The sequence below is a fragment of the Coregonus lavaretus genome (assembly GCF_964263955.1).
Source record: "Coregonus lavaretus genome assembly, chromosome: 35".
NCBI classification, from domain to species: Eukaryota; Metazoa; Chordata; class Actinopteri; order Salmoniformes; family Salmonidae; genus Coregonus; species Coregonus lavaretus.
This window is the reverse complement of record NC_140022.1, coordinates 2,991,406-3,004,249: the sequence shown is the minus strand read 5'-3', so window position 1 is coordinate 3,004,249 and position 12,844 is coordinate 2,991,406. Positions and strand designations below refer to the sequence as shown.

The 12,844-nt window shown below is 45.4% G+C and overlaps 2 protein-coding genes across 3 annotated transcripts in view; both read right to left on the bottom strand.

The window, feature by feature from the left end:
* The window catches only part of ptprnb (protein tyrosine phosphatase receptor type Nb), a gene marked incomplete at its 5' end in the record, with an annotated part of 30,354 nt that extends 30,035 nt beyond the window's left edge, over positions 1 to 319 (bottom strand). The window contains one exon of the mRNA XM_084152693.1: positions 244 to 319. Coding sequence (XP_084008819.1) covers positions 244 to 319 — 76 coding nt within the window. The remainder of the gene's footprint in view (positions 1 to 243) is intronic.
* Positions 320 to 1,847: 1,528 nt separating this feature from the next.
* dnpep (aspartyl aminopeptidase) lies at positions 1,848 to 11,177 on the bottom strand. 2 transcript variants are annotated; one of them, XM_084152529.1, is made up of 15 exons: positions 10,978 to 11,177; positions 10,628 to 10,718; positions 10,119 to 10,207; positions 9,852 to 9,965; positions 9,458 to 9,583; positions 9,160 to 9,284; positions 8,794 to 8,878; positions 8,507 to 8,614; positions 8,339 to 8,416; positions 7,549 to 7,632; positions 6,028 to 6,188; positions 5,404 to 5,443; positions 5,033 to 5,134; positions 3,304 to 3,471; positions 1,848 to 2,116 (listed from the first exon to the last, which is right to left on the bottom strand). In XM_084152529.1, exons 2-15 carry the CDS (start codon positions 10,707 to 10,709, stop codon positions 2,066 to 2,068), a joined length of 1,413 nt encoding a protein of 470 aa, XP_084008655.1. In that variant the 5' UTR covers positions 10,710 to 10,718; positions 10,978 to 11,177; the 3' UTR covers positions 1,848 to 2,065. The 2 variants fall into 2 exon arrangements, with proteins under 2 accessions (XP_084008655.1, XP_084008654.1); XM_084152528.1 differs by having other exon boundaries at positions 11,088 to 11,175.
* Between the last annotated feature and the right edge of the window lie 1,667 nt (positions 11,178 to 12,844).

Genomic DNA, 12,844 nt, shown 5'->3' with positions numbered 1-12,844 from the left:
TGCACAGAAATGCAAAACATTATGGTGAATATTAAAATAATTTAGTATATGTGGCTATATTCTTAGTTGCTATTCTGGCAAACACAGTTTGAAGTAAGCAGTAGAATATGGCTAATGATCCCCGTCGATATATTGCATTGATTTACGCACTACGCTATTGCCTTGGCTGAGATTTCTAAACGTCTGTGCATGTAGACCTGTTACCTGCCTCTGTGAGTGACTCAGTTCATTTTTCTCCCTTACCGTATCTGCTTGACATCCCCATCTGATAGCACACCGTCATCACACATAGCACGCTCCACAGTTGCTGAGATCCCATGACAGAGCTGTTCAGCGGTGCCGTTTTAAACCCTCATGATCCCTGTCAACTATCCGAGGGTCTTTCTAATGCCGCACATCCACCCGGACTCCAAAGGAAGGACGTGGATTTTCGGCAGCAGAAGTGCACAAACTGTGCGTGCGACAGCAAGTGTTGAGGAGAGAAATGTGTAAAACCCGGGATGCGCGCGGCTTCGGATCAGGAGCGGAAGGGTTTAGTCTTTCTGCATGGCTGGTTTACCTTTGGGAGACTCACCATTGCGTCATAGGCCACTGGGCGAAATTAACAAAGTAATTCTTACCATGTATTCCTCAGTTCCCCTGTAATTATACTGAACAAAAATATAAAAAGTGTAAAGTGTTGGTCCCATATTTCATGAGCTGAAATAAAAGATCCCAGAAATGTTCCATAAGCACAAAAAGCTTATTTAGCTCAAATGTTGTGCACAAATTTGTTTACATCCCTGTTAGTGAGAATTTCTCGTTTGCCAAGATAATCCATCCACCTGACAGGTGTGGCATATCAAGAAGCTGATTAAACAGCATGATCATTACACAGGTGCATTTTGTGCTGGGGATAATAAAAGGCCACTCTAAAATGTGCTGTTCTTTTCACACAACACAATGCCATAGATGTCTCAAGTTGAGGGAATGTACAATTGGCATGTTGACTGAAGGAATGTCCAACAGAGCTGTTGCCAGAGAATTTAATGTTCATTTCTCTACCATAAGCCGCCTCCAACGCCATTTTAGAGAATTTAGCAGTACGTCCAACCAGCCTCACAACCGCAGACCTCATGTAACCACGCCAGCCCAGGACTTCCACATTCAGCTTCTTCACCTGCGGGATCGTCTGAGACCAGCCACCCAGACAGCTGATGAAACTGAGGAGTATTTCTGTCAGTAATAAACCCCTTTTGTGGGGAAAAACTCATTCTGATTAGCTGGGCCTGACTCCCAAGTGGGTGGGCCTAGTCATGTGAAACCCATAGATTAGTGCCTAATTAATATTAATATTAATATTTCAATTAACTGATTTCCTTATATGAACTGTAAGTCAGTACAATCATTGAAATTGTTTGTTGCGTTTATATTTTTGTTCAGTATATTTGTCAACATTGCATGTTTCACCACTAGGTACTATGGAGTGTGGTTCAAACACTTTATTTGAATTGGAGATCCAGTGCAACATACGAGGCAGTGGTTAGAGAAGCAGACCTTAAACAGAGGGTTGCCAGTTCGAATCCCAACTCAAGACGGGAAAAGTGCGGAAAATCATAATCTGCCGTTGTGCCCTTCAGCAAGGCACTTAACCCCATATAATTGGTCCAGGGGCGCTGCACTGCAGCTGACCCATTGCGTCCAGCCTATGTGTGTGTGTGTGTGTCTGGGGGGGTTGGGTTGTGAGCATAAAGACAAATGTATGCTCTATGTAAATTAATGGACATTAAAGTAGATCTTAACTTATCCTATGACCTCTACGAATTAGTCAGTTCCGTATTAGAAATAGTCAGCAAAAACAAGGGAAGTGTAGATTAAAGATTTATTATTTTATAAACCATTTCAGTTCATCAGAAACATCATTTGAAGGAACTTTCCTTGCCTCTGAATGTGTGCAATAAGTTCTGCTATAGCACTGTGTGCCATGTGAGTATACAAAGAATACAGGGTATAGAGAGAACCAGAGGAGGACATCTGTCTGTCCTTCTGTCTGTCCACGTTGTGTCCTTGTGTCCTTGTGCCCAGGCTAGTCCACAGTCACCATGTCTCTCACAGTGGGGAAGAGCTCAAAGAAGCCCTGGTAAAAACAGACGGAAGACATCAGACAAAGAAGCCCTGGTAAGAACAGACGGAAGACATCAGACAAAGAAGCCCTGGTAAAAACAGACGGAAGACATCAGACAAAGAAGCCCTGGTATAAACAGATGGAAGACATCAGACAAAGAAGCCCTGGTAAGAACAGACGGAAGACATCAGACAAAGAAGCCCTGGTAAGAACAGACGGAAGACATCAGACAAAGAAGCCCTGGTAAGAACAGACGGAAGACATCAGACAAAGAAGCCCTGGTAAGAACAGACGGAAGACATCAGACAAAGAAGCCCTGGTAAGAACAGACGGAAGACATCAGACAAAGAAGCCCTGGTAAGAACAGACGGAAGACATCAGACAAAGACGCCCTGGTAAGAACAGAAGGAAGACATCAGACAAAGAAGCCCTGGTAAGAACAGACGGAAGACATCAGACAAAGAAGCCCTGGTAAGAACAGACGGAAGACATCAGACAAAGAAGCCCTGGTAAGAACAGACGGAAGACATCAGACAAAGAAGCCCTGGTAAGAACAGACGGAAGACATCAGACAAAGACGCCCTGGTAAGAACAGAAGGAAGACATCAGACAAAGAAGCCCTGGTAAGAACAGACGGAAGACATCAGACAAAGAAGCCCTGGTAAGAACAGACGGAAGACATCAGACAAAGACGCCCTGGTAAGAACAGAAGGAAGACATCAGACAAAGAAGCCCTGGTAAGAACAGACGGAAGACATCAGACAAAGAAGCCCTGGTAAGAACAGACGGAAGACATATCAGATCATCATCATACATCAACATAGTGTGAGACACAGACCATGGTTCACTACATCTGTGGTCAGATTACAACCCCAACACAATGAGACCCATAGAATGTACTGACTGTCTGATACCACTTTCACACTATCGTGCTGTTCCCAACCGCACTGTGCTGGCTCAGATATTTCCCTTCCACATTGTCCAGCAACTACAGTAGAGGCGTACTGAGGCCAGGCAGAACAGCTTGGCTCAGTTTGGCTCATAGTGAAACAGCAGTGTGAAAAGGGTATCAGTGTGATGGAGTGGGTCAGGTTTGGGGTCATTCCAAAACATTCAAGATAATTGGAATTTGACTGTACTTCCTGAATTGAAATGGAATTGACCACAACCCTGGAGTGGGTTAGTACCAGGTCCAGTACCTTGAATAGGGTGGTAGACTGGAGCACTCCTGTGGTGCAGCACATCTCCCTGATGGAGTGCATGGCCAGCTGGGGGGCACCGATGTCCAGCACGGGGATCCCCAGGCGGGAAGACAGGATGGGGCCGATGGTGGTCCCACAGGGGCTGTCGTTACGCACCATCACATCCTGGGGCCACAGAGACAGGGTCAGGAGGGTAGGGAATTAACACATGCTTACTAGGTACAGTTGAAGCATCTGTGGAAAAAAATACCCTTTCAAATGTATTGTTGCATTCAGATTTATTGGTGTCCTTCGGAAACATTAGCGTGTGCCATGGATGACCATTAATCGCACCGGTATAAATTAGAGGTCAGCTGTGTGGGGAAACTCAAGGTGTCAGAACTGGAACTGTTGTTCCCGCATCTCTGCTTCACACCAGTCCATTCCCTCTGAGTCCATAGTGGGGGTGAAGGAGTGTGTACTTCAGGGAGAGAAATGGACCAGAGCCGTCGTTCTGTCGTTTCTTCAGGCACTGAGTGTCTAAAGCCTCTGAGGTGAATAATGTGTCCTTGTGGGAGCTGAATACTCCTTTATCATCTACTCTTAAAGAGGCACAAGCTCTATTTTCCATCTCCCTGGTCTCTCCCATAAACTTGGTTTAATCTCCACTACACTAAGGCTTGGTTTAATCTCCACTACACTAAGGCTTGGTTTAATCTCCACTACACTAAGGCTTGGTTTAATCACCACTACACTAAGGCTTGGTTTAATCACCACTACACTAAGAATTAGTTTAATCACCACTACCACTGCACTTTCTAAGGTTTGGTTTAAATCACCACTACCACTGCACTTTCTAAGGCTTGGTTTAAATCACCACTACCACTGCACTTTCTAAGGCTTGGTTTAAATCACCACTACCACTACACTTTCTAAGGCTTGGTTTAAATCACCACTACCACTGCACTTTCTAAGGCTTGGTTTAAATCACCACTACCACTGCACTTTCTAAGGCTTGGTTTAAATCACCACTACCACTGCACTTTCTAAGGCTTGGTTTAAATCACCACTACCACTACACTTTCTAAGGCTTGGTTTAAATCACCACTACCACTGCACTTTCTAAGGCTTGGTTTAAATCACCACTACCACTGCGCTTTCTAAGGCTTGGTTTAAACACCACTGCACTTTCTAAGGCTTGGTTTAAATCACCACTACCACTACACTTTCTAAGGCTTGGTTTAAATCACCACTACCACTGCACTTTCTAAGGCTTGGTTTAATCACCACTACACTTTCTAAGGCTTGGTTTAATCACCACTACACTTTCTAAGGCTTGGTTTAAATCACCACTACCACTGCACTTTCTAAGGCTTGGTTTGAATCACCACTACACTTTCTAAGGCTTGGTTTAAATCACCACTACCACTGCACTTTCTAAGGCTTGGTTTGAATCACCACTACACTTTCTAAGGCTTGGTTTAAATCACCACTACACTTTCTAAGGCTTGGTTTAAATCAGCACTACACTTTCTAAGGCTTGGTTTAAATCAGCACTACACCACTGCACTTTCTAAGCAGTCTTCACCTCAGCACTGCGTTGCTAGGAGATGTGCTCATTGCAGAGTGGATTTAAGACGGACAAAGAAACAAGATCACAAACCCACGTAGTCCACCAAACACACAGAGAAACAAGTATGAACAAATCACACACACACACACACACACACACACACTCGCCAATTACCTGAAGAGGCACGCCAACACGACTGGCGATTTCTCTCAAGATGGAGGCTGTCACAGCTGTCGTGGCGTAGCGCTGGTTACTGTTGAATTTAATTACAGGACCCTGAGAGAGAGAGAGAGAGAGAGAGAGAGAGAGAGAGAGTGGGAGGACATTCAGACAATCACCCTATGACTTCAGATATTTGCATAGAAAACATACATAAATAATTTATAGCATGTCTGCCACAAACATTACACAGGACCATCATGACCATTTGACCAAAATCTAAATCTGATTGTAGACATGTTTTGTAGAAGATTCCAACAATATCTCCACCAGTTCTAATGGGTGTTTTCAGTGTGTTGCTGAGCGGGTTGATTAGAGCTCTGTACCTTGTGGAAGGCTGGTCTGTGGTTTTCATCATGCTTCTCTCTAGGTTGAAAATGAAAGTCGATTAAAACCATAAACACAGCAAACATCTTTCAAACTGTCTTCTGGTCCCAGCCGGCACAAAAACAGTACAACAGCAGTCAATGATATATCTAATATGATATAAATATGATAAATGAATGACACTATTATTCCCCAGGCATACTGTACACTGACTGGTAGTTGGGGTGTTGTTCTAGAACCTGACTGGTAGTTGGGATGTTGTTCTAGAACCTGACTGGTAGTTGGGATGTTGTTCTAGAACCTGACTGGTAGTTGGGATGTTGTTCTAGAACCTGACTGGTAGTTGGGATGTTGTTCTAGAACCTGACTGGTAGTTGGGATGTTGTTCTAGAACCTGACTGGTAGTTGGGATGTTGTTCTAGAACCTGACTGGTTGAGACAGTGTGAATGTTAGTATGGCATTTCTATGGGGAGTAACAGCACATTGACTGGTAGTTGGGGTGTTACTAGAGACAGTGTGAATGTTAGTATGGCATTTCTATGAGGAGTAACAGCACATTGACTGGTAGTTGGAGTGTTACTATAGAGACGGAGTGATTGACAGGTTACTGTATGGTACTGACTGGTAGTTTGGGTGCAGGGCGTGGGCCATGTCGGCGCTGATCATGAAGGAGCGTGGCACCGCCTGCTGGAAGGCTGTGAGGTTGGTGGGGGAGGAGGACAGACGACTCAGGATCAGCTCTGTCAGGTTGGACGCCGCCCCCTGGGCGCTCTCTGACCCCACCTACAGGCCACAGGGGGAAGTGTTAAGTGTTAGCACACAGGACCGGTTAGATCAGGGCTCTCCAAACCTGTTCCTGGAGAGCTACCATCCTGTAGGTTTATACTCCAACCCTGTTCCTGGAGTATAAACCTACAGGATGGTATCTCTCCAGGAACAGGGTTGGAGTATAAACCTACAGGATGGTATCTCTCCAGGAACAGGGTTGGAGTATAAACCTACAGGATGGTATCTCTCCAGGAACAGGGTTGGAGTATAAACCTACAGGATGGTACCTCTCCAGGAACAGGGTTGGAGTATAAACCTACAGGATGGTATCTCTCCAGGAACAGGGTTGGAGTATAAACCTACAGGATGGTACCTCTCCAGGAACAGGGTTGGAGTATAAACCTACAGGATGGTACCTCTCCAGGAACAGGGTTGTAGTATAAACCTACAGGATGGTATCTCTCCAGGAACAGGGTTGGAGTATAAACCTACAGGATGGTATCTCTCCAGGAACAGGGTTGTAGTATAAACCTACAGGACGGTATCTCTCCAGGAACAGGGTTGGAGTATAAACCTACAGGACGGTATCTCTCCAGGAACAGGGTTGGAGTATAAACCTAAAGGATGGTATCTCTCCAGGAACAGGGTTGTAGTATAAACCTACAGGATGGTATCTCTCCAGGAACAGGGTTGGAGTATAAACCTACAGTACGGTATCTCTCCAGGAACAGGGTTGGAGTATAAACCTACAGTACGGTATCTCTCCAGGAACAGGGTTGTAGTATAAACCTACAGGATGGTATCTCTCCAGGAACAGGGATGGAGTATAAACCTACAGGACGGTATCTCTCCAGGAACAGGGTTGGAGTATAAACCTACAGGATGGTATCTCTCCAGGAACAGGGTTGTAGTATAAACCTACAGGATGGTATCTCTCCAGGAACAGGGTTGGAGTATAAACCTACAGGACGGTATCTCTCCGGGAACAGGGTTGGAGTATAAACCTACAGGATGGTATCTCTCCAGGAACAGGGTTGGAGTATAAACCTACAGTACGGTATCTCTCCGGGAACAGGGTTGGAGAGCCCTGGGTTAGATATACAGAGGGTCATGGCCCATATTGACAAAACATCTCAGAGTAGGAGTGCTGATCTAGGATCAGTTGTACCTTTTAAATTATAATGAATCAGAGGGAGGACCTGATCCTAGATCAGCCCTCCTTATCTGAGATGCTTTGTGAATATGTGCCCAGGAGTTTTTCCTGACCACCAGAAACCTCTGGGTCCTAGTTCCAGTTCATAACTATAGGCCAGTGATAAGGAGGCCCTAGCTCTACACAGAAGGACTTTAGCCAACACAGGACTGGGGGACCGACCTCTTCATTGTCAAACAGAGTCACCATCCTGATGTTGGGGTCTTTGGCCAAAGAGTCTCCAGAGCTGCAGGAGTCCATCAGAGCCTAGTGGACAGAGGAGAAGAGGGTAAAGGTTAGGAGAATGAATGGTAAGGTTAAAGAGGAAGTACAGGTAAGGAGAATGAAGGTAAGGTTAAAGAGGAAGTTGAGGTTAGGAGAATGAAGGTTAAGGTTAAAGAGGAAGTAGAGGTTAGGATTATGAAGGTTAAGGTTAAAGAGGAAGTAGAGGTTAGGAGTATGAAGGTTAAGGTTAAAGAGGAAGTACAGGTTAGGAGAATGAAGGTTAAGGTTAAAGAGGAAGTACAAGTTAGGAGAATGAAGGTTAAAGAGGAAGTACAGGTTAGGAGAATGAAGGTTAAGTTTAACGAGGAAGTAGAGGTTAGGAGAATGAATTGTAAGATTAACGAGGAACTGATGTTAGGAGAATTAATGGTAAGGTTAAAGAGGAAGTAGAGGTTAGGAGAATGAAGGTTAAGGTTAAAGCGGAAGTAGAGGTTAGGAGAATGAAGGTTAAGGTTAAAGAGAAAGTAGAGGTTAGGAGAATGAAGGTTAAGGTTAAAGAGGAAGGTCACATTATGGTGGTAGTCATGTTCTGATTCCTCTCGCCCCTCTCAAACACGCTGGAGGAAAAGATGTGAGGTTCCTACTCTCAGATCTTTATGTACTTTGAGAAGGAGACCTGTTGTTGAGGTGGCTGGTGTTAGTGTCTGGAGGTGGAGTATTGAGTTGGAGGAGAGGAGAGGAGACGCACCTGCAGGGCACAGTAGCAGCTGTGGAGGTTGTCCAGACGGGGGGAGTAGATGAACTCTTCAAACACACCTCCAATTGCCTATGCAGCAGACATACACACGTGTAAGTAATCTGTAAAATATGTCATTAACAACAGAGGGAGTGGAGGTGTTGAGGAGAGGAGACTCACCCCTGGCTGAGTGTCAGCCAGACACAGCTCAAAGTCCAGCAGGGCCTCAGGCTGAACGCCCAGCTCTGAACACAGCACCTTGACCAGGGCCGGGTGGTGTTTCTCTGCCTGGAGGAGTGAGAGAGAGGGGAAAGATGGAGAAACGTCCTGAAGGCCTACTGAAGTTGAGTAAGGCAAGAGATTGTGTTTGTGCATTACTGTGTGTGTATGTGTGTGTGTGTAGTACACTGGACTCTGTATCTAGTACTGTAGAGTGTACAGTGAGAGATATGGATAGAGAGTCTTACAACAGTGGTGGCATTGCAGGCATCCCCAGTGGAACAGCAGCCAGTCTCCAACTCTTCCTGCACAGCAGTGGCTAGGATGGGCACTCTGTCTCACACACACACAGAGTTACTAAACACTCATTGTTCTGTCAAATTCATGTTTGTTCTCCTGGTCCCCTTGAGGGGTGTATCTCAATAGTCTCAAGTGGCCTCCGCTCCTGGTCACCTCCCCTTCAACTGCACTGATGTGAACGATCAGAACAGGTGAAAGCGAATTCCTGCCATACTGCCTTCACCTGTCCTATGTCGTCAGATCAGTGCAGATGTAGGAGAGGCGGCAAGGAGAGGAAGCCGGTTAAGACTTTTGAGATGCAATCCGGGACTCACAGGTGGTTCTCCTTGTTGGGGCCGAAGGAGTCGTTGATGTCTCTCTGGAGGTGGATGGCCAGGTGGGGGATCCTCATGATCGGCCGGGGCACGTGCACCAGACGATGGACCAGCTTATCTCCAGTCTGCACCACAATAACACAACAACTCCCACGTAAGGTCCTCTCACAAACACACTTCCATTCTCCAGGCACACTTCAACACATAGTTCATGCAAGTTCATAAACCTAAGAATGGGCCAACCTTAATGTTTCACTTGTGAATGAAGAGTTAGATGGGTAGGGTTACATTGCCATACCTTGACCATAACACGACCGGCGATGGTCAGATCACGGTCGAACCAGGTGTTCCAGATTCCTCCCCCGTAGCACTCCACCCCGACCTGCAGACAGCCCTGTTTGGTCTTCTTGGACCGTGGCTTAATCTGAACAACCACACAGAGAGAGAAGGGTGTCAAGTTAGCGACCAAATCCACGTATGACCTACTATCCCCAGTGGTTGGCGGTGTTAGCCCTGGGTCGTGTTCAGTAGGGTACACCGTAGCAAATCGTTTTGCAACAGAAAATTAAAATATTTGTTCTTAAAAATTGACAAGTTCAGACATTACCTCACTGTTTCAAAACGGTTTGTCCCTAATGAACATGACCCAGTTCTTTGCCCAGTGCATCCCCAGTGTAGAGTTCCATCCTTACCCTCAGGCAGGGGCTGTCTGTGTGTGCTCCAATCATAGTGAAGCCATTGCCTGGCTGGAAATGTCCGCCCACAGCAAAAGCGATGATGGAGGAGTAGTTACGGGTCACAAAGTACTGTTGAGAGAAGAGGAGAGGAGTAGTTAGTTCTCAATCAAGCACAGTTTGAAAGAAAAATATTATTTGAACCTAGGTCTGATCCCTATACGATGAAGCCCTATAAAGCTGTGTAGATCAGGGTGGGACTGGAACCTCTGTGTACTGACTGACCTTACTGGCAGGATTGATGTTCCACTGCTCAGTCTCCCTCAGCTCAGTAAAGCCAGCCCCCAGCAGACGAGACTTACACTCCTCAACCACTGCTCACAAATAGGAGAGTGAAAAGAAAAGAGCAGGACATTGACTTCAAGCCACCTCGTTCCTTTTATGAGTTACAACCTGGGAAACCAGGGGACATATCAATTCATTGACTGATAACAGGGTGGCTTTGAGAGATCTCAGGAGTGATCTATGCCAAGGATAGTGTGAATGGACTGTACATGGATCAGAGTGCAAAGGTAGGCTGCACAACAAAACTGACATCAGTACAGGTTCAGAAAGAGGCCCTCCGCCTGCAAGATATCTATCTTATCTCAAGATCAAGGGCCATGGAAGGTGATCAGTCAGTCTCCCAATGCTCCATGCGCTTGATCACAAATGTATTTAGTATTGACACAGGATTTACAGTATTTATCTGTGTCCCTATCTTGTGCCATGACGTGATATGACTTGTTTCTGACCGTGGTATGGAGACACTCCTTTGTTCACGAACTGGAGGAACTCCTTGGCAGCAGTCTGCACAGCTTCCTTTGAGCCTTTCATGATCAGTGACTAGGGAAAGTAGAAGGATAACGTTACATGCCATGAACGACACCGCGTTGCACTCAAAGGCGAAACCGAAAGAGAGATTACTGAGCAGCAAGCAAAATACAATTCAGCAAGAGTCAGCGTTATAACATTGGAATAGCTGTATGATTAGTCCAAAAACAGAAGCCACGTTTAGCTGACTGGTGAATAGACAGTAAACTAATCGTTGCTAGCTAGCCAGCCGACACAGACATTGTCAAGCAAAACCGAATAGATAGCTAACCTTATGCAGTAGACACGGCAAACGCAGCCTCCAAAAGTCAAACCAGACTGCTCTGCGCTAGCTGCAATTACTAATATGCCAACAGCAAAATCATAATTTATGGCGCTTACCTGCATAAATGTTTAACAGGACTTTTAAACTCTGGACCCGGTGTAAAGCACACGAACACCTCTGACAGATTTTATAAAAACCACCGATGTAGAATCTAACAATGGGTATTTTGAAGGGAGGGGAACGTGGTATTGCCCTCTGCTGGCCAGGAGGTAAAACAACATTGTTGCCTTGTATGTTTCGTGGCCAGAGATTGTTGAGGAAACAACCTGAAATGCTCTGAAATAGGCTAACCAGTCTTGGTAAACCTATTCAACTTCTTTAACAAGATCACATATATTAGGATAAAACAATTTTATAAACGTATTCTTGACCAATCCTTCGTTACCCAGCATCAATCTCCCCAGTTCATGCTGCAGTGCAGATTGATCAGTTCCATCTGTATACTAGCTGCCCACCCAGCTACCCAGCATCCTTGGTCAAGTGCTGGCTCAGCTGCCTGCTGCATCTTCTTGATGAAAGGCCATCACTGCTAACAGGTCAACATCCACTGTCAACCTCCAGGGAAAGCTTTCCCAACCCTCCTTATTTGATTGTGCAATAACAGGTCTACTACAACAACAAGCCAGCAAGCAGATTCAGGCCGGTAAACTAGAAAATTGACATTTGAATGGCTGAACCACCCTTAACATAACAGTCTGGTATGATAAAGACTTCAATAGAAGTCACCCAGGCTTCCTCCCCAGCCCTCTCCTTCTCCAGTCCTCAGAGATGGAGCCGAGTAATGGTGGGTGCACAGATAAGGCTAAAGTAACGGAGCACAGGTTAGAAAAGATCATCCATTTTATTATGAGATACTGGAAGGTGTCATAACATGCACATTTTTCTGCTCCTTATTGGTTTTGTTGAATGTCACCAAAAGCAACGAGCTATTAGGATGCACAGTCCATAAAATGTGCATCAACAGGCTTATACATCATCGTTCAGCTTCAGACGGTTACATCCTGGAGGGACTCAAGACCAATGGCCACCACTAAAGTATGTGGCTGAAATCGGCCAAAAGGAGCACATCAACTCGCCACGCACCCGATTGGACTGAGGTACCACATTCACCATGGTGTGATTGGGAAGATTTCCACCTTTTAATGGGTGATTGTAGGCTAATCGGGATGCGCCACAAGTCTAGGTTAGCTTTCACACCGACCGAATTTGGTCTGTTATGAAGTTCTGAGAGGTGAGAACAAATGGGGGGGGGAACGATACCCTGTGGCTTCTCATGAGAGGAAGGGTGCATTATTTTCAGAAGTGAGACTGTACAGTCGTGGTCAAAAGTTTTGAGAATGACACAAGAATTGGTCTTCACAAAGTTCGCTGCTTCAGTGTTATGAAATATTTTTGTCAGATGTTACTATGGTATACTGAAGTATAATTACAAGCATTCCATAAGTGTCAAAGGCTTTTATTGACAATTACATTAAGTTTATGCAAAGTCAATATTTGCAGTGTTGACCCTTCTTTTTCAAGACCTCTGCAATCCGCCCTGGCATGCTGTCAATTAACTTCTGGCCCACATCCTGACTGATGGCAGCCCATTCTTGCATAATCAATGCTTGGAGTTTGTCAGAATTTGTGGGGTTTTGTTTGTCCACCCGCCTCTTGAGGATCGACCACAAGTTCTCAATGGGATTAAGGTCTGGGGAGTTTCCTGGCCATGGACCCAAAATGTCCATGTTTTGTTCCACGAGCCACTTAGTTATCACTTTTTCCTTATGGCAAGGTGCTCCATCATGCTGGAAAAGGCATTGGTCGTCACCAA

Bases quoted from the DNA above. Each gene is read 5' to 3' on its own strand.
- dnpep (XM_084152528.1), bottom strand. The intron at 8,417-8,506 runs GTGAGTCTCCTC...TCTGCTGCATAG, and splicing joins TGGCTGACACTCAGCCAGGG to GCAATTGGAGGTGTGTTTGA. The intron at 2,117-3,303 runs GTACTGGACCTG...TGTTTTTACCAG, and splicing joins AGTCTACCACCCTATTCAAG to GGCTTCTTTGAGCTCTTCCC.